This window comes from Brachycentrus maculatus, unplaced genomic scaffold (assembly GCF_059751285.1).
Source record: "Brachycentrus maculatus isolate JH-2025_06_01 unplaced genomic scaffold, ASM5975128v1 h1tg000199l, whole genome shotgun sequence".
NCBI classification, from domain to species: domain Eukaryota; kingdom Metazoa; phylum Arthropoda; class Insecta; order Trichoptera; family Brachycentridae; genus Brachycentrus; species Brachycentrus maculatus.
Window position 1 is genome coordinate 2,573,581 of NW_028280950.1, and position 19,141 is coordinate 2,592,721.

The 19,141-nt window shown below is 29.6% G+C and overlaps 2 protein-coding genes across 2 annotated transcripts; one reads left to right on the forward strand and one right to left on the reverse strand.

Annotated features, from left to right (window-relative positions):
- The first annotated feature begins 4,607 nt into the window (after positions 1-4,607).
- bwa (alkaline ceramidase) lies at positions 4,608-12,505 on the forward strand. Its single transcript, XM_088263467.1, has 5 exons — positions 4,608-4,898; positions 6,045-6,201; positions 7,211-7,310; positions 10,669-10,806; positions 11,433-12,505. The coding sequence occupies exons 1-5, from the start codon at positions 4,803-4,805 to the stop codon at positions 11,752-11,754; spliced, it is 813 nt and encodes a 270-aa protein (XP_088119593.1). The 5' UTR covers positions 4,608-4,802; the 3' UTR covers positions 11,755-12,505.
- A 2,461-nt stretch (positions 12,506-14,966) lies between these two features.
- pr (6-pyruvoyl tetrahydrobiopterin synthase purple) lies at positions 14,967-17,950 on the reverse strand. Its single transcript, XM_088263469.1, has 4 exons — positions 17,749-17,950; positions 16,452-16,531; positions 15,993-16,138; positions 14,967-15,286 (listed from the first exon to the last, which is right to left on the reverse strand). The coding sequence occupies exons 1-4, from the start codon at positions 17,814-17,816 to the stop codon at positions 15,080-15,082; spliced, it is 501 nt and encodes a 166-aa protein (XP_088119595.1). The 5' UTR covers positions 17,817-17,950; the 3' UTR covers positions 14,967-15,079.
- Between the last annotated feature and the right edge of the window lie 1,191 nt (positions 17,951-19,141).

Genomic DNA, 19,141 nt, shown 5'->3' on the forward strand with positions numbered 1-19,141 from the left:
ACAAACCCTTCTTGAATTTATTCTGCATTTGGCGGGAATCGAACCCGTGATGCCTGTTTCGCAGTCGAGTCTACACAACTACACCACGGCGTCTATCACTTTATCTTTTGCACATCACATATCGCGCACTCCTTTCAAGAACGTCATAAATCAAAAATCGACAATTTTCAGTTCTGCATGTTTTCGGAATGCCCAGAAAATGTACTATATCCCAGCAAAAGAGGGATATTTTTAATTTAATGTTTACCCGCTACAGGGCAGAAAGTGTTGTTTTTGAATTTTGAAGAAAATGTATTGTTTAATTATTTTTTAAAAATATACTAAATATTTTTCAAATGGGGAAAAAACCTTCAGGTTTTACCTAAAAAGTACTGTAGCACAGTAAAAATTCAATGAGTGGCTTGATATTTATTTTTAATACATTGTATAATATTTTTAAACTTTAAAAACGTTCTCCTGAAAAATCAAGTTTTTTGATTTATGACGTTCTTGAAAGGATTATTGAAGGAGAAATCTTGCTTATACGGACAAAGCTGTGAAATTATTTTTCCATCAATTTTCTGGAATCTGGATGATAATATACTGATTTCAATTGATATTTTTGTCTTCCACTAAAATGTCGACTGATTATTCAAAGTCCCATGTACCATTGAAACACAAAATATTTATATTTTTTAAATAAAGATCTCTAGTGAAATAAGATGGCGTGTTGTTAACAACTGCACTAGACGTAACGCGTAGATAATATAACTTAAAAAAACTATTTTATTGTCTTGCGTGTCTTTGAAGAAATAATTTTTATTTCACACGTAGGTAACCTGTTAGTTATAATAATTATTGAATTGATATTTTTTCACAATTACTATGGTCCAGTAATATAAAAAAAAATAGTGGGTAGTAGTCAGTACTTCATAAAAAAATTAAATCTATAATTTCAATGTACATCCGTAAGTTTTTTCTTTGAAACTATGAATAAGCATCTAAGATAAATCTTCACAATGACAATGGGGTGTTAATAAATATACATTAAACTATTCATAATGTAGGTAGGAGTTTTGTGTTATGAACATAGGTACATAATTATATTTTTTCCCTGTGCGTTAAAGCGAATACTCCCCCTTGATCCCGACAAAAATTATTGGCTTTTAAAATCCAAAAATAAAATCTGATCTGTTACTGAATCCTTCCCAACTTGATCTCGTGAGAAAACACATAAAGTAATACGGACAAAGATGTGCGATTTAAAAAAAACATATGCCATTGTTAATGATCAATACCGAGGTTAATAAATATTTAGAGACACATAATTATAAAATATAAACATTTCAAAACTTTCTAAGAGTATTTACTTCTATTAAATTGAAATTTATTTAATTAAAACATATGGACAATACAATAGTGATGACATAATAGTGAGTTTTGAAAATTGAATGAATTAATGGGATGTAAAATGATTAATAAAAACATTCGTATTATTATTAACGAAAACCGGTTCGATATATTATCGTGAGAAGCTATAGAATTCATTAAAAAATCCGTTTCATTATTTACATTTTTCCCTCATATACCCGTTCAGCCGTGGAAAGAAATGTTAAAATATTAAAATTTAAAATATTTATTTCATTTAAAACGTGCGCTTAATATAAATAAAAGTATGTTAAATAAATAATTTTGTTTAATAAATATCGACTAAATATTTTTATGTACTGATATTATTAATTATGTCACTGAGTAGGTACTATCAAATTATTGTAAAAATAAAAGATTTTCAATATTCAACTTCTTTAATATCTCTTACTTGGGCTTATATATTTATGTAGCATACCTATATAAATATTAATCTATGTATTAGTGTATTCAAAGAGATTAAGAATTAATTTACAGCATCACAAAACACATTGAAAAAAATTCCTGTTATCTCACGCGTCTTAGGTCATTGAGCCATCAATTAACGCAATTTTTAGTAAAGTTTTCACGAGTGCTATAAAATTTTAGTATGTCATCTAATATTTAAGAAATTGAAAAAGTTAAATAAGTTGCCATTATTTGCAGAGATTAACACATTCATGAATTCAGCAAAAGCTACGACAATGGCTATTCACTGATGAAAAAACGACTTCATGGTAGACAGAAGTGGGCCCTTAAAAATATTGAGAAGCTGATAAGGTATGCAGGAATATTAATATGTACTCGTATGTAGGAATACTATGATGATCATTTTTGGAATCGATAAATTCATTTTATTTTTTGCATCTCATCAAAGATGAAGAAGAATATGGAAGTCTGGGTATTTACGGGGCTGACGACCGTCATAGGCTGGTTTAAGTGATCACTTTACACACGTGTAACATTTACCAATTCTACCCATTATCGACAACCACACTACTCAAATTCTTGGGAGTTCTATATATATGAACCAATTCCGAAACGTTGTTCTTGAGTCATTAGAACTTCACTAGAGACATCTATTGGTGAGATGAAAAGAAGCTTTTTTATTGAGCAGAAACTCTTTTATTAGTATATTGGAGATAATCCAGATTTTGTGAACAAGTATTTGGATGTTGTTTGGATTATGTTGTCGATAAATTCAGATTTTAGTCAAATTATTGAGGTTTTTTTTCTCTCTCTCTACTGCAGACTGAGCTCAGATGGAGTTGACACATTACGGATGTACCTACCTATCTCTACATATGTACTTATACGAGTAACATCTATTCATTTTTGACAGAACTGAAAACATTATATTTAATAATGGCTTTTCCAAGAAGAGTGTTATAAGAGGAGATTCCTGGGAGGACTAGAGATGATCCAAAGATATTGCCGGAGGCCTCCGATGATTAATTAAAAATAAACCTACGGTTCTAATATTACTTCAATGATTAAATGCATAAATAAAAATGCCTTGCCGAGAAGGATCTAAAATACTAAAACGATTATTATCGCGGTACAAGTTTTATTCATCCCTATTATTTATACGCTGCCATGCAAAATAGACTATGGCTATAAATATGAATTATATATGATTTAGTATCAAAATGGATTTTGTATGTTTACATTTTTTGCCCGATAATCGATAAAAAATAAATAAATATGCTAAACAGGATAGTTCAATATATATATATATATATATATATATATATATATATATATATATATATATATATATATATATATATATATATATATATATATATATATATATATATATATATATATATATATATATATATATATATATATATATATATATATATATATATTTATATAAATATATATATATATATATATATATATATATATATATATATATATATATATATATATATATATATATATATATATATATATATATATATATATATATATATATATATATATATATATATATATATATATATATATATATATATATATATATATATATATATATATATATATATATATATATATATATATATATATATATATATATATATATATATATATATATATATATATATATATATATATATATATATATATATATATATATATATATATATATATATATATATATATATATATATATATATATATATATATATATATATATATATATATATATATATATATATATTACATTTACTAAAAGTGTAGAAAAAACAAAGTGGTGATTTAAACCGGAAAAATGAAAATTAATAATAAAAACCTGATATTATTGATTATGTCTTTAATTGAGAATTAATGTCTTAGATTGAAATGAAAACATGTTTATAATATGGTAACAAACAAAATATTAGTTATAAATATTATAAATATGTTTTCATATTTATAATATGAAAACATATTTATAATATGGTATATTTTGTAATGGTGGTAAATATTTATGCTGTGCTAGTACACTAAACTCTCCTTTTACACGAATCTCTTTTAACGCATTTTCGAAATAGCACGGTGCAAAAAGATGAAAAAAATCGAACATTAATTTAACAATGCGCAACGGTAACTTAGAATTTCCTACATCCCTAGGGCGTTCTTTATTATTTTATAGTGCCAGTGAATACTTTATTAAGGATTTTAAAAGTAAAACTTACATACAATCAGCAACAACGATTTTGTTTTTCATTATTCTCAATTGCTTTTTACACGAGGAAACCATTCACCATTTTTATAACCATTTTTTAACCTTTTATTTTGCTTTTTTTATATCGTATTACAATCACGTATCGTAAACACCGTATAAGAGTTAAGTGTAAAAAAAATAATAAAATAGTATGATTCTTCTTCTTCAGTCTTCAGTCTTCAATTTGGATTGAAATGTTTTTATTAAAAAAAAAAAACAATATTTTAAAACAAAATTTATTTTTGAAATACAATAATTTAAAAAAGCGTTTGAAGGTATGGTTACAAAACCTCAACTCATTTTATCTTAAAGAGATGACACTTGAAAAAACAAAAATAACAACAAAAAAATATCAATAATATTGCGTGATTTTTAAAAATTGTTTTGATAAAGAAATGTAATGTACAATTTATTTTAAAGTACTTACCGGATAATATTTTTTGATGCTGTTAACTATTCCATCAGCTGATTACACATGGCAACCATTTTTACATGTCAAATAAATAAACAATGTGCGCTTCGTCTACGTCATAACAAAACAATGACAAAGGAATCGTTATTGAAGTTGTGCAAGAAGTAATCAGGCCGTTGTGGCGGTCTCCACCATTGATTTAGATAATAATAGATAAAGCTTAATTGAAATGTATTTCAAGTAGTAGATCCAGTGTTATATTCGCCTCACGTTGTGTTTTATTCGGTAATGACGTGGACTCACCTGCAAAGGGGCAGCTCGCCCGTAGACTGGTGCGAGCAGAATTACTCAATTTCTCCAGTGATTGCCGAATTTGTCAATACTGTAAGTTTCTTCATAAATATTTTTGATGTAAAAATGGGGTGATAATTTAAAAAATCTAATTTAGTATGATATCCTTTGTGTGAATCCGTGGTCAGTAAGAAGGCTTGGCTAGTATGTTTGAGATCTCGGCTTTAGTTGCCGAATAGGTCGAAAGATGCCGTATTTTTAAAAATGTAAAAAAAAATGGTTGGTGAATAGGGCTACTAATCACGACTCGCCTTCTCACAATTAATGATAAAAAAAAATCCTCTCAGTTCATTGAAGTACAATATATTCATAAAATTATTATTATATTGACCTTATAATATACATTGGGAAAGAAAGATAGAATTTATAACAATTAAAAGTCTTTTGCCTAGAAATATAAATTTTATCTCATAATAGGTGTAAGCCAATAATGCATTATACTTAGATTTTACACTGGGCGCTCGGAATTGTATCTATCTGTTACAGCTCATAGCCTCCTACTGTCTGACTTTGTATCATATTAGCCACATATTTTTATTAGTACTGACTAAAATAATAATGGCCCTGCACCGATTCCACTTACTTAATTTTGGTATTCTTACTCATTGATTTTGTATTTGATAAAACCAAAAACGGTCACCGCTATACATGATCAAATTTTACATCATCGGGTGTGTTATGGGGCGTATACCTTTATGTATCTGCTTTATAGAGCTGTAATAGTAGTAGTGCGAATTTGTTTCTGTGACATCATTCGTTACCAACTTACGAAAACAACTTTTTTACGGAGGAGAAAATGAAGAATGAAAATATTGATTATATGGGCTGTTATAAAAACAAAAGGAGTCTTACACAATCCTTTATAGGTTTTAAAACCCTTTTCCGCACCCCAATGGTGCATAGGGCACTGCGTCATATAAACGCAGTGATATCTTGATCGTTTACACATGAAGGAAAGGTGATCAGCCTTCCGCTTCAGGTACCAGTCCAGGGTAATATTGAATAAATATTACAGTGAAAAATCACTTATATTTATTTTACCCCCCTTGGGAATCGAACCCGGGACCTCCAGAACGGTAGCCGAACGTGCTGACCATTACACTACGGAGGCGGACATTATAGGTTAAGTATGTTAAATTAGATATTCCTCCCGAATGATAATACCCTATTGATTTACAGGTAAGCAATGTCCTATTTCTACTCCTGCCGCCTGTTTTGATTCACTTGTTCCGTGGCTATGCAAAGTTTGTGAATCCTGCAATAAATTTACTATGGATACTCCTCATGGTGGTTGGAATCAGTTCGGCCTACTTCCACGCTACATTGAGTTTAGTTGGTAAGATTATTTTATTAAGGGACGATTACTATTTGAGCATTACTTTTATTAATTTGTTTTTACTGGACCTGACACATAGAAATACTATTTAAATCTACAACTTACCTGATAATGAGATTATATCCAAGAGACTTCAATATTGAATAACTAAAAAATGTAAATTTTATAAATAAATATACTTTCTACAAACCTTTGTAATTTAATACGGGTCGTTAGTAAACAATGTGTCTTGATGATCTTTTAATATACACTGATTGGGTGATCAGATCCCAATTTTATTGAATCTTGTTAATGAACCCTGACCCGTTCATTGGTTTACTGGTTCACCGATTCACTGGTTTATTAATTTGGATTTCATTAATTTTGAAGCTAGGCTCTGTTTTTTTAGTCATTGGATGTTGGATTTGTGATATAAAAAAAATCTCCCCACAAAATAAATGACCGAAAGGATTCATCATTCAATCGATCCAGTCTTAGTTAAAGGATCACTCATTCAGATTTTTTTAAATAAACGTATTACTCACTTCCAGTGAATAGTATTTTTTTTTCAAATAAAATTATTTGAATTCTCTTAACCTATTAACCGGGCGGTCCGCTGTCCAATTACGCAACTTGTAACGGGCGCGAATACTGATTCACTCCGTGTCTTAAATTCATGTCGAGACATGTATGGATGACTAATACCTTTGTTGTTCGAAAAATATACATCCATATATATATATAATATAATAAACATATATTTCAAGGACGTATTCATATGTCCTACCCGTACCCGATATTGTTTACGTTTGACGTATTTATGCGTCCCGCCCGGTTAACAGGTTAAAAGGTCATAATGGTCTGCGAGATCGTATTTAGCTGCAGTAGTGAATGTCTCTAAAAAAAATTCAAAAGCAATTCATAGGCAAATAGTTTAATTTTTGTTCAGGTACTGTTAATAAACTGTTGTCCCTTAGTGACATTTATAATATGTATAATGAATACATTTATAAAAATACTTTTTTTACAGGACAACTCCTAGATGAGCTTGCTATACTGTGGGTGTGTATGGCAGCCTTTACCATGTTCCTACCCAAGAGATATTTTCCACAGTTTTGTCGCAGAGACAGGTAGATATTTATAATACATATAATAATTGTGTCTCATCAAGTCCGCCTCTGTAGTGTAAAGGTTAGCACACTAGGCTACCATGCTGGAGGTCCCGGGTTCGATTCCCAAGAGGGTCAAAATAAATATTAGTGATTTTTCAGTCTAATATTTATTTAATATGACCCTGGACTGGTACCTGAAGCGGAAGGCTGATCACCTTTCCTTCATATATTTAACGATCAAGATAACACTGCTTCTATACGATGCAGTGCCCTATGCACCATTTGGGTGCGGATAAGGGTTTTATTATTATTATTATTATAATTGTGTCACTTCAAATAAATATTAAATTAAAACAAAAGTCGAAATGCGATCTCTCAGAAGAATGTGCGACAAAACGATGTGTGATAGATGTGTGAATAGTGAAATAAGGAAGGAATGCAAAGCTGAGATAAGCATTATCAATAAAATTAAGAAAGGTGTGTTGAGATGGTTTGGACATGTAGAACGAATGAGTGAGGAAAGAACGGTAAAACAAATTTATGAGGCGAATGTTAGTGGGAAAAGAAGCAGTGAAGACCGAGAAAACATGGAACGATCAGGTATGCCAAATACTTGAAAGTGGTCAGGTTAGGAGTCGTAACAATCGGCGGGTATGTATGAGGAGATGCATGAACGTGGAAGAGGCGAAGAATGTTTGCAAGGACAGAGTGGTGTGGCGCTCTATTCTCTCTGCCTGCCCCTGCGGGGAAGCGGCGTGATGGTTAGTTAGTTAGTTAGTGAGTTAGTTCAAATAAATATTAAATAAAAACCAAGATATAAACTTAGCTAACCGATTTTAAGAAATGTGGCTACGCATCATTATTAATCGATTAAATGTTATAATTATCGTTGCTACTATAGGCTGTTGGGAAAAACTATTCCTGGTTATTTAAGACAGGCGCCATGGCATAGTTGGGTAGACACTCGACTGCAAAACTGGCGTTGGGGGATTGATTCCCGCCAAGTGCAAAATTAATTTAAGAAAGATTTATTTTCTCATTAATTGATTCGGCAGTCACTTTGTGGTAAAATCTATCCATTTTTAATTAATGTTTTACTTAGTGAATACCACTATTTCTTAAAATCTACTGTGACACGTGTTTCGATGCATTCCGCATCATTTTCAAACACCGTACGGTGTTTGAAAATGATGCGGAATGCATCGAAACACGTGTCACAGTGGATTTTAAGAAATAGTGGTGTTTACTAAGTAAAACATTAATTAAAAATGGATAGATTTATTTTCAATTGGTCTGGGTGTTTGTGATGTATTTTTCACATATACCTTCCCTATCGTTACTATCCTACCTGCATACAAGCATCTAAAATAGACACTTTGCGGGTTGTTCCTTTCTTTTTTTTAAATAAAAAAAAACTACACAAAAATTGTGAAAGTGTGGTTGTGCATGGGTATTTTTCGGATTTCTGTAATATGTTGAAATAGCTAGAATAGTTGTATTAGTACTTACATAATACTGTATCCAATTTTCTTTAAGGATGTCTTCTCTAGGACATGTGGACAATGTGCCGCCTAGTGAAGAAAATATGTATCGTTTTAACAAAAATATAAAAATTATAATTGGATTAGTATACAATTACAAAGATAATTATTTACAATATATTTTTTCTAAAAATGTTAACTCTCATATCGCTTACTCCTTTCAAGAACGTCATAAATCAAAAAACCTGGTTTTTCAGGAGAACGTTTTAAAGTTTAAAAATATAACACAATGTATTAAAAATTAATATCAAGCCACTTATTGAACTTTTTACTGTGCAACTCTTTTTAGGTCAAACCTGAAGGTTTTTTCTACATTCGAAAAATATTTAGTATATTTTTAAAAATTATTAAATAATACGTTTTCTTCAAAATGCAAAAACAACATTTTCTGCCCTGTAGGGGGTAAATATTAAGTTAAAAATATGCCTGTTTTGCTGGGATATAGTACATTTTCTGGGCATTCCGAAAACATGCACAACTGAAAATTGACAAATTTTGATTTATGACGTTCTTGAAAGGAGTGAGCGATATGTCAAAATCACACAACTTAATGAAAATTAAAACCATTTTCAAAACAATTGACAGACTGTCAATCAATAATACTTCTTGCTTGTTCGTGTTGTGAAATTAGCTGTGTATTTTTTTAACTTATTTTGAATCACTTACACACCAATAAATTTTTTTATTTCTCAGTCTGATTTCTAGGAATAATATTATACTCTAAATATTTATGCACGAGTCATTTGAGGTTTCTGGTGTTTCTAATTATTGTCATACATTGATTATATTATTGGATAGATGTTATTGTTCCTTTGTTAAAACATTACATTATTCATTCAACATGACATTATACATATTCATAAATAAATATTATTGGTAAATTGTTTTAATACGTATCCACTTTGGTTGAAATTGGAAAATAGTCCCTCGTCCATGATTTCATTAGTGGATATATCAAAGTTAAGTTAGGCAATGCGGATCTTGCAACTGCCTGATAAAATTTTCATATTTTGGTAGTGTTTAATACAAATATCTCTCCCTTAGCCGGTTAACTGCCAAGAGCGTCTTAAGACGCATAATTTTCCGTGAACGGAGCGCCGCTCATACAAAAATGACGTCTTAAGACGCGCCGTTTTAAATGGGCTTTTAGTAAAGAAAATCAATTATTTTAAATGTACAAATAAATTGAACGCATAGTGACATCTCTTGAGAATATTTTTGCATACTTAGAATTGAAACAGAATTTGTTTTTACCACTTTAAACGTAAATTAAAGAGAGCTTTGTCGTCGGAACAACTAATGGCGCTCAGGGTTGTCCAATAATTCCCGAGTTGCCGTCACTGCCGAATCTGATGACAGTGATTTTAGTGTCGATTCTGATGATTTAATTTTTTTTAAAATCAATGTGTGTGTGTGTGTGTTTACTTTTAATATGAAACTTACATAAACAATTACTTTTGACATATAATTTAATTTTCATATTTTCTATGACAAATTTTTTGACAACCCTGCACCATGAACAATTAATTTTATGATTATGGATAAATGACCAAACGACTGATTTGGCAAGTTTTATAAATAAACGTTTATACACTTTTAATAACAATATGTTTAGGTTTTATTTTTGTCGTAAAATTCGCGGCGTGCTGGGTAGGTACCACCATACATGTACTTGCCGGCAGTTAACCGGTTAATATCCTATCATACCATTCTGTATTGTTATTTTTTTTCTCCATATTTCTCTTCCATTTACAAGCTTGTTGTCAAATTCTTTATAATAATCTAAAAAAGAGTATTTACACAATAATGATTGCTATATTGCTAAATTGTTTCAGACGATTCTTGGCTGTAATATCAGTATTAATCTCAATATTGTCTACTGGTTTCCTGGTGATGCATCCAGCTGCGAATGCATTCGCTCTCATGACCTTGGCATTCCCGGCCATAATCTACCTCTGTGAAGAGCTTCGAAGGTATTGTAATTTTTGTATTGATATAGATGTAACGTTGCACCAACATATATCGCTCACTCCTTTCAAAAATTGACAATTTTCAGTTGTGCATGTTTTCGGAATGCCCAGAAAATGTACTATATCCCAGCGAAATCGGCATATTTTAAACTTATTATTTACCCGCTACAGGGCAGAAAGTGTTGTTTTTGCAATTTGAAGAAATGGTACTGTTTGATTATTTTTTTAAATATAGTAAATATTTTTCAAATGGAGAAAAAACCTTTAGGTTTTACCTAAAAAGATCTGTTGCTTAGTAAAAAGTTGAATAAGTGGCTTGATATTTATTTTTAATACGTTATACTATATTTTTAATCTTTAAAAACGTTTACCCCCCTTGGGAATCGAATCCGGGACCTCCAGAACGGTAGCCGAGCGTGCTGACCATTACACTACGGAGGCGGACGAAATATATGTAACTGATATTATTTTGTTAATACATGAGTGGTTAAATTTTTTTTATCGAAGATTTGAAATATATATTTTTTGGTTTCTTTAATTTTAAATAAATAAGCTTCAACTCTCTTTATTTATGTAATAATTAATATCGCAAGTGATAAAGTAATGATGATTATAATGCATACTTCCAGGGTGACATGTGTGCGTGTATACCGGCTGGGAATCCGATGTACCGCCGTTTGGGTCTTGGCCGTCATCTGTTGGATTAATGACCGTTTGTTTTGTGAAACCTGGTCTTCGATAAACTTCCCCTATCTCCATGGATTCTGGCACGTACTAATATTTATAGCCGGCTATACGGCCTTAGTTCTCTTCTCTTATTTTACTGTGCTCGAAGAGAGACCAGAACAGACCCCCATGCTTAAGTATTGGCCCCGAAATGATTTTGAGCTCGGAATCCCGTATGTATCCATTAAAAATGGATACAAATTGGACAAGTACTCTGAAATATAAGCGTAATTTTTCTCTAAGTATTCATCTAGACCAGAGGTTCCCAACCCTGTGCTCGGGGCACCATGACGCCTGCGGAACGATTCGTATGTGCCCGCCACTATTCGACAGAGACAGAATTTTTTCATGAACATTAATTAAAAATGTGAATTATTTTCATTTATTTGTAAGTTTAAATTTTTTGAGTGGCTAGGTTTATTAAATACGTTCGTATGTTTACCATATAGTATGTATGAGTGGTTCCTTTGCTGACAGTACTTGTCGCAACTTGTCTAGCAGCAAGCCAGACTATCGATTAAATATAGGTGGTGCCTGCCACCCTTTCGATATTTTAGAATCTACTCTAGAGTTCAAAAAGGTTGAAAACCCCTGGTCTAGACATTTCTGAATAAAAACATATTTTCTTATCTAGAATCTTTATTTGTCGTTGTATGTTTCTGAAATTGTGATATATTGACTTAATTTCCAAAGACTTTATTTAAAAATAAAGCATGGTTTTATAAAATTATTTTTAGGAACTAGAAACGCTACAAGTATATATTTATCCCATCAAAATATTTTACTATACATTTATATTTGATATGCATTTTAACCTTGTATAAATACAGAGTTGCTTTTATTTTTTTTTAGTTTATATACGTTTGAAATGTTTTAAATTCAAAGGAATCTATGTAAAGTAACACCTCCGCTCAGATGACCTTGCTTATAAAAAACAAATTGGGATTTGATCTCGTAAATAAATGTTACCTACTTCCTTCAGTTTTTGAATTACACTCCGTTTTAGCATTGTAACTTATAGAATATCACAAAATAGCTAATATTCTAACCCTTATCCACACCCAATAATTCATAGGGCGCTGCATCATATAGATGTAGTGTTATCTTGATCGATAAATACATTTAGGAAAGGTGATGATCCCTGCGCTTCAGGTACTAGTCCAGGGTAATATGAAATATGAAAAAATATTAGAGTGAAAAATCACCTACATTTATTTTGACTTCCTTGGGAAACTAACCTGGGACCTCCAGGCCTGTAGCTAAACGTACTGACTACTTACTAATAATAATAATAAAACCCTTATCCGCACCCCAATGGTGCATAGGGCACTGCGTCATATAAACGCAGTGTTATCTTGATCGTTTACACGTGAAGGAAAGGTGATCAGCCCTCCGCTTCAGGTACCAGTCCAGGGTAATATTGAATAAATATGACAGTGAAAAAATCACTTATATTTATTTTACCCCCCTTGGGAATCGAACCCGGGACCTCCAAAACGGTAGCCGAGCGTGCTGACCATTACACTACGGAGGCGGACTACTTACTATGCACGCAGATTTAGCTAATTAATAAATTAAACTAAATTGAGTAGCTGAGGTTTTACTGTACTATTGCTATAGATTTTGTGTCATTTTACTATATCATCTGATATAAACATATTATAGAATATATGTTAAGTTATCATATTAATCATGAAGAATTTTAGTGGACTGTATTCGGCCAAAGAATCCTAAAGCAACAGATATTTTTTCACATCTATTTTTAAAAATATATACAAATGTAACTTGAGGTTTAAAATTAAACTAGTTTTTAAAAATATAGTTATGATTCGTATTACCAAACTAAAAAATATATCGTTGTCGTACAGGAGAAAGTGACCAACTAACAAAACGTAAAATGTTCATGAGGGCCATTTAAGTAACTTTTGCTTGGCAAGAAAATAAACATCAATGCAGTTAGTCATTTTTTAAGAGTCAATATATTATACTTCCAAGTTTAAAATCCTTTGTGATTTTGTTCAGGGCAATATAAAGCTTGTAAGATATCAAATAGTCAATTATCAAGTTTTTGTAAAAAATGCACTTGGTCACTTTCTCCTGTATGACTACGATATTTGGATTGCAATCAATTTTCAAAAGATCTAAACTAGTCCTAATGCAATTCAAAATAAACAACATTCATATGAATACATATTTAGGTATTAATATATATTTTTTGGTAGTGAAAATAAATCAAATAAAAAAAATATGTTATTATGATTGTGACCATTTGGGGGAAATTTTGATGACAAATAAAACAGTTTTTGAAATGGTTGTGACATGAAAAGGCCTAAACAGATTATACTTTCTGTTTAATGGAGATAGATGTAGACAGATATAATTTCTTTAGACGGGTCTATTTATATTTAATCTATATTAAGCAGATACATAAATCAGCGATTTGTAATGTGGACAATATCGCCCCTCTGTGGGTAGCTTAAGAGGTCTTTTAGGGGCGCTAGAAGTCCTAGGAGGAAGGAAAGCAACATAGTTTCCCTTTCCCTAAAATAGGGGAAATTCTTTCAATTTTCTCCCCTCCGTCGATGATAAATAAGTATATTGATGAATAAAAATTAACTTTGCATAATTTACAACTAGTGCAGTTTCAAATCTCTCATTTCAGTATAAATGATCGACTAGTAGAACGAACTGCCAAATAAGATTTTTTTAGGACTTTATGGATATAGATCTGTTCTTTACATGTGGCACACTCAAATATCGAAATTTATTAATCTCTGGCAGAGGTATCTTTAAAATGAAAAAAAAAGATAAAAAAGATCATTTAAATTTTTTGCAGTCCTATAAAATATAATGTACCAAACTTTTAGAGATCTGTTAGGGAATAGTTTTAAGTAAATAAAATGCTTTTAATACAAAAAAGATTTATTTCAAAATACTTCTTTTATGGATTTTGTTTTTGAAAATCAGAGATCGTATCTAAAATATGATCCAGACGTAGTCATTATGATGTAAATGGTCAAGTAAAGGATGGAGTGCCATGAAATATTTTTATTTCATTTAATTTCTGTATTAACAAACTTTGAAATGCCTTATTATTCTTATTTAAGGGCAACTATACATCTGTGAGATTTTATTTATATTTTTAACCTTAAAGTACCATTATTTAGTACATATTATTAATAAAAATGTATTCTGAATTTAACCGATGTTATCATAAATACAAAATAATAAATATGAATTTTGAAATTAATGAAATTTTATTTATTTTGAATTTGTGTGATTAAGCTAATATAGAAAATTATATGCAGAGGTTTTTGTTTCTTGTGGGTATTTCAGATAAATTATGTAGGTATATAAAACTATTTTTAAAAAGCCGATACTTACAAAATGCGAATACGGAAAATTAATATATATCCTTAAATAAAAAATAGAATGGATCATATAAAAGGATAAATATATTTTACAAATGCACAAAAAAGTATGATTGACAAAAATCATATGCAAGTCGATGGAAAAATTATGAATGGTAAGTACTTATGTAAATAAATACTCAGTCAGAATCAGAAGAAATGTTGTTTCCGGAGCTTTTGGTTAATTCCCTGTCTCGGCGATAATGGTTAGAAGTGGCCTCTCCGCGGTAACTGACGTGATTTTTTTCAGTTTCCAATATTTTCACTTCGTATAACAGTTCTGGTTTACTCATTTGTGATATGAGGCGATCCCAAATGAAGATTGCCAAATTTTCTGTGGTAGATACCTAAAAACAAAATGCAATTTTTTGAGTATGTCCAACGGGTATGTATGAGGAGATGCATGAACGTGGAATAAGCAAAGAATGTTTGCAAAGACAGAGTGGTGTGGTGTTCTATTCTCTCTGCCTATCACCTGCGGGGAAGCGGCGTGATGATTAGTTAGTTAGTTAGTTAGAGTATGTCCAAATCCTTGTTCACAAATTCTAAATTATCATACAGTTTTTTTTTAAACACCCTACCTTCTATATAGGTCATACGGGTTAGCGCGGAATGGTGAAGAAAAACCGCGCATTTCACGTTCGTTCGTATGTGTAGGGCGGTTAATCAAGATTTTGTTAGTATCTAAATATAGACGATGAAGTACTTTGAGATGAGAAAATGAAAGTCTGGGTATTTACAGGGCTCACAATATGTTATTGCCTGGTTTAAGTGAACACTTCTTGCACTGTGTAACATTCACTATTCCAACCATGATTGACAACCACATTACTCAAATTTTGAAAAGTTGACAACAAACAAAAAGACAATTAACTTCGCAGGTAGCATTTATCACCTAAACCAGACAATGACAAGTCCTGTCAAATATCCAGATTAGTATATCCTCATCTCAATACGCTTCTTCATTACACTATGTTAAGCTATCAATGAAACCATGACAAATTTATCTTGATCTGATATTTTTTATAATGTAAAAAAATATGAAGAACTTACAACATTTTTAAAGTAAGGAACATCAAGGTCTAAATTTTTATGATCCAAAGGAATCATAATGGCCTTTTCAATATACTTCTTTAAATCAGATATATTCATAACCATTCCTGTTCTATTATCGACGGGACCTCTCACAGTCACTAAAACTAAAAAAAGAAAAAAATTAATAACAGCATATTTATCTTGTGCAAAAACCAGAAAAAACACAGAAGAAAACAAATGACATAAATGTGCAATGATTTAACACTATTTTTCAGAATTGTACGGTATTAGTTTTAAACTCACATATATATTAGGAATTATCAGGTTTTCAAAGTGTTTTATTATGAAGTATATTAATATTTTAAGAAAAATGTATTAGTGTAATTTAAATTTGTATTCATAGTAAAATTATAAATAAATTGTTAGAGATATCACATTGAATAAATTAAAGTATTTATAATAAAGAAATAAACTAACCAACATAATTGTGGCCATGTCCATTGGGGTTGTTACATTTTCCATAAATTTCCTTGTTTTCTTCGTCAGTAAGGTGGTTGCTGTAAAATTAAATTATAAGATATTTGTAAAACTGTTCTTAGAAGACTATTGTGAAGTAGCATTTTCACACATATTCGTTATACATACAATAAACTCTTTACTTGCAAATGATATATTTACAAAATAAGATGTAAAAAGCAAAGTAGAAAAAATAAGATTACTGTGAATAATCGTACCACTTTCAAAAATCCATGAAATTAATTTTCAATAGTTGAGTATGAAAAACCTTAAAAGTAAAAATGACTTTGTAATAGTAGTATGTTTATTTCTATGTTTCATTCATGGTTATTTAATATGTTGTATGTTTTTTAAATCTAAATTTTATAAATATATAATTTTTAAGTTAAAGTTTATAGTAAAATAAATGTGCTTAAAAATATTACATAGTGTTCCCCTTAACACTAGTTCTGTCAGTATACAGCACTGATAATATGTTGATATATTGTATTTATATTGGAATAAAAAAAAAACAAATACACATGTATAACTGTTAAAAAAGGCAATTTTATAATTGATATTTTACATATTACTTGCACAAAATAATGTATTATTAAGCTATCAGCGCTTCAAATATGTCTCATGAAAAGTAGCCATTTGTCACTCACACCCTCTTGGCTGGCAATACTTTAAATGGTTACTATATATATGAATATTAAGTAAAAGCCTGGTGATACATTATTCAACCCCGAGAAACTAAGGTTCCACTGTGAGGCAACCAACCGTCACGATAAAAGTACACTTTAAAAAATAAATATTTAACATTTATTTCAATAAAAAAACAACATCAAAGATGAAGCACCTTTATGTATTTATATATCTGAAGTTAATATGTTGAGATTTTAAATATGTTGATAGAAAATAAATAAAAAAAACAAATTTAACACATGAACAGTTCTTTGAAAAAAGCTAAAATAAATATGTAGGTAGTTACAAATGAGAAGATTTCTGAAGTCAAGAAGAAGAAGTGATTACTTCAATAAGTTAAAATTTATTTAACAAATTATAATAAAAAAGTTTATATATGTATTTTCAAGTTTCAGTCTGTATAATTTTTTTTCTCCTATAGGTATCTATTATTTTGAACTTGTAACAATACGATTGCACAATTCTCGGACCACATTCGATGTTTAAGGATTTTTCGAATGTTTATTTTGTTTTTGTTCAATTTTAGTTGATGGAAATGCAACAAGTTTACAAACACAATGTTGTATTTCACCTGTGAAGTCTGTGGCAAGCGCTGAATGTTTCTCGTCGAGTTATAGTCGCTATTGGCAAGGATGGCATGATAGTATTCAACGTAAATTATTACACAGATGTGAATGTCTGAATTTGCAAATCAGAATAATACTGCACAAAACCCAATAAAATATCGAATAAATTCAATAAACCGCTGCTAACTGTCAGAAGCGAACGTCACCAAATAAAACGACACACATTCACAAAAGTAATAAGGTAAATACACATCCGTTTATGTATGAGTGAGTAAATATACTTTATTTTTTGGTAATGGCAAGCAAGAATTATTTCAAATTATGAAAAGAAGAAGAAATAAATATTACGTACTAGTAAAAATTTTTTTACAATCTAAGAAATATAAAATTAAAAACAACATTTTTTGTTGTTGATATTTTCTACGCTTGTACGGATTTTGGATGATTATTTTATAAACAATAAACCGACAGGTAATAAAATTCTCATATATATATATATATATATATATATATATATATATATATATATATATATATATATATATATATATATATATATATATATATATATATATATATATATATATATATATATATATATATATATATATAATATATATATATATAATATATATATATATATATATATATATATATATATATATATATATATATATATATATATATATATATATATATATATATATATATATATATATATATACATATATATATATATATATATATATATATGTATAAATATTAAAAATATATATGAAAACTGTTTTTGTGCTTATAAAGGGCGTAAAGGGTTATATAATTCGGTTATATAACAGGATTCGGATCTCACATACTAATTAATATAAGAGTTTCTGCTTAATAAAAAGCTTCTTTACATCTTACCAATAGATGTCTCTAGTGAAGTTCTAGTGATTCATGAACAAGGTTTCTAAATTGGTTCATATATATAGAACTTCCAAGAATTTGAATAGTGTGGTTGTCAATAATGGGTAGAATTGGTGAATGCTACTTGTGTGTAAAGTGATCACTTAAACCAGCCTATGACGGTCGTAAGCCCCGTAAATGCCCAGCTTCCATATTCTTCTTCATCTTTGATGAGATGTCAAAAAATAATACGGTTATATAATTGATTTATTTCAATGGTAGGTATAATAAGTTGTTTTTGTATTTTTATATCATGAAATATTTTATTTCCAGATATTTAAATTTCATTTAAGTAGGTTGCGAAATATTTTATTTACTTTTAAATATTTACCTTTTGTCATGTAGTTGGAGATGTTTAAAAAAAATAATTATTTACGAAAAATCATAGCGAAATTTTGTGACGCTGGCAACATAAGAATATTAACGAATACATAAGTTTTATTTTGACGTTTC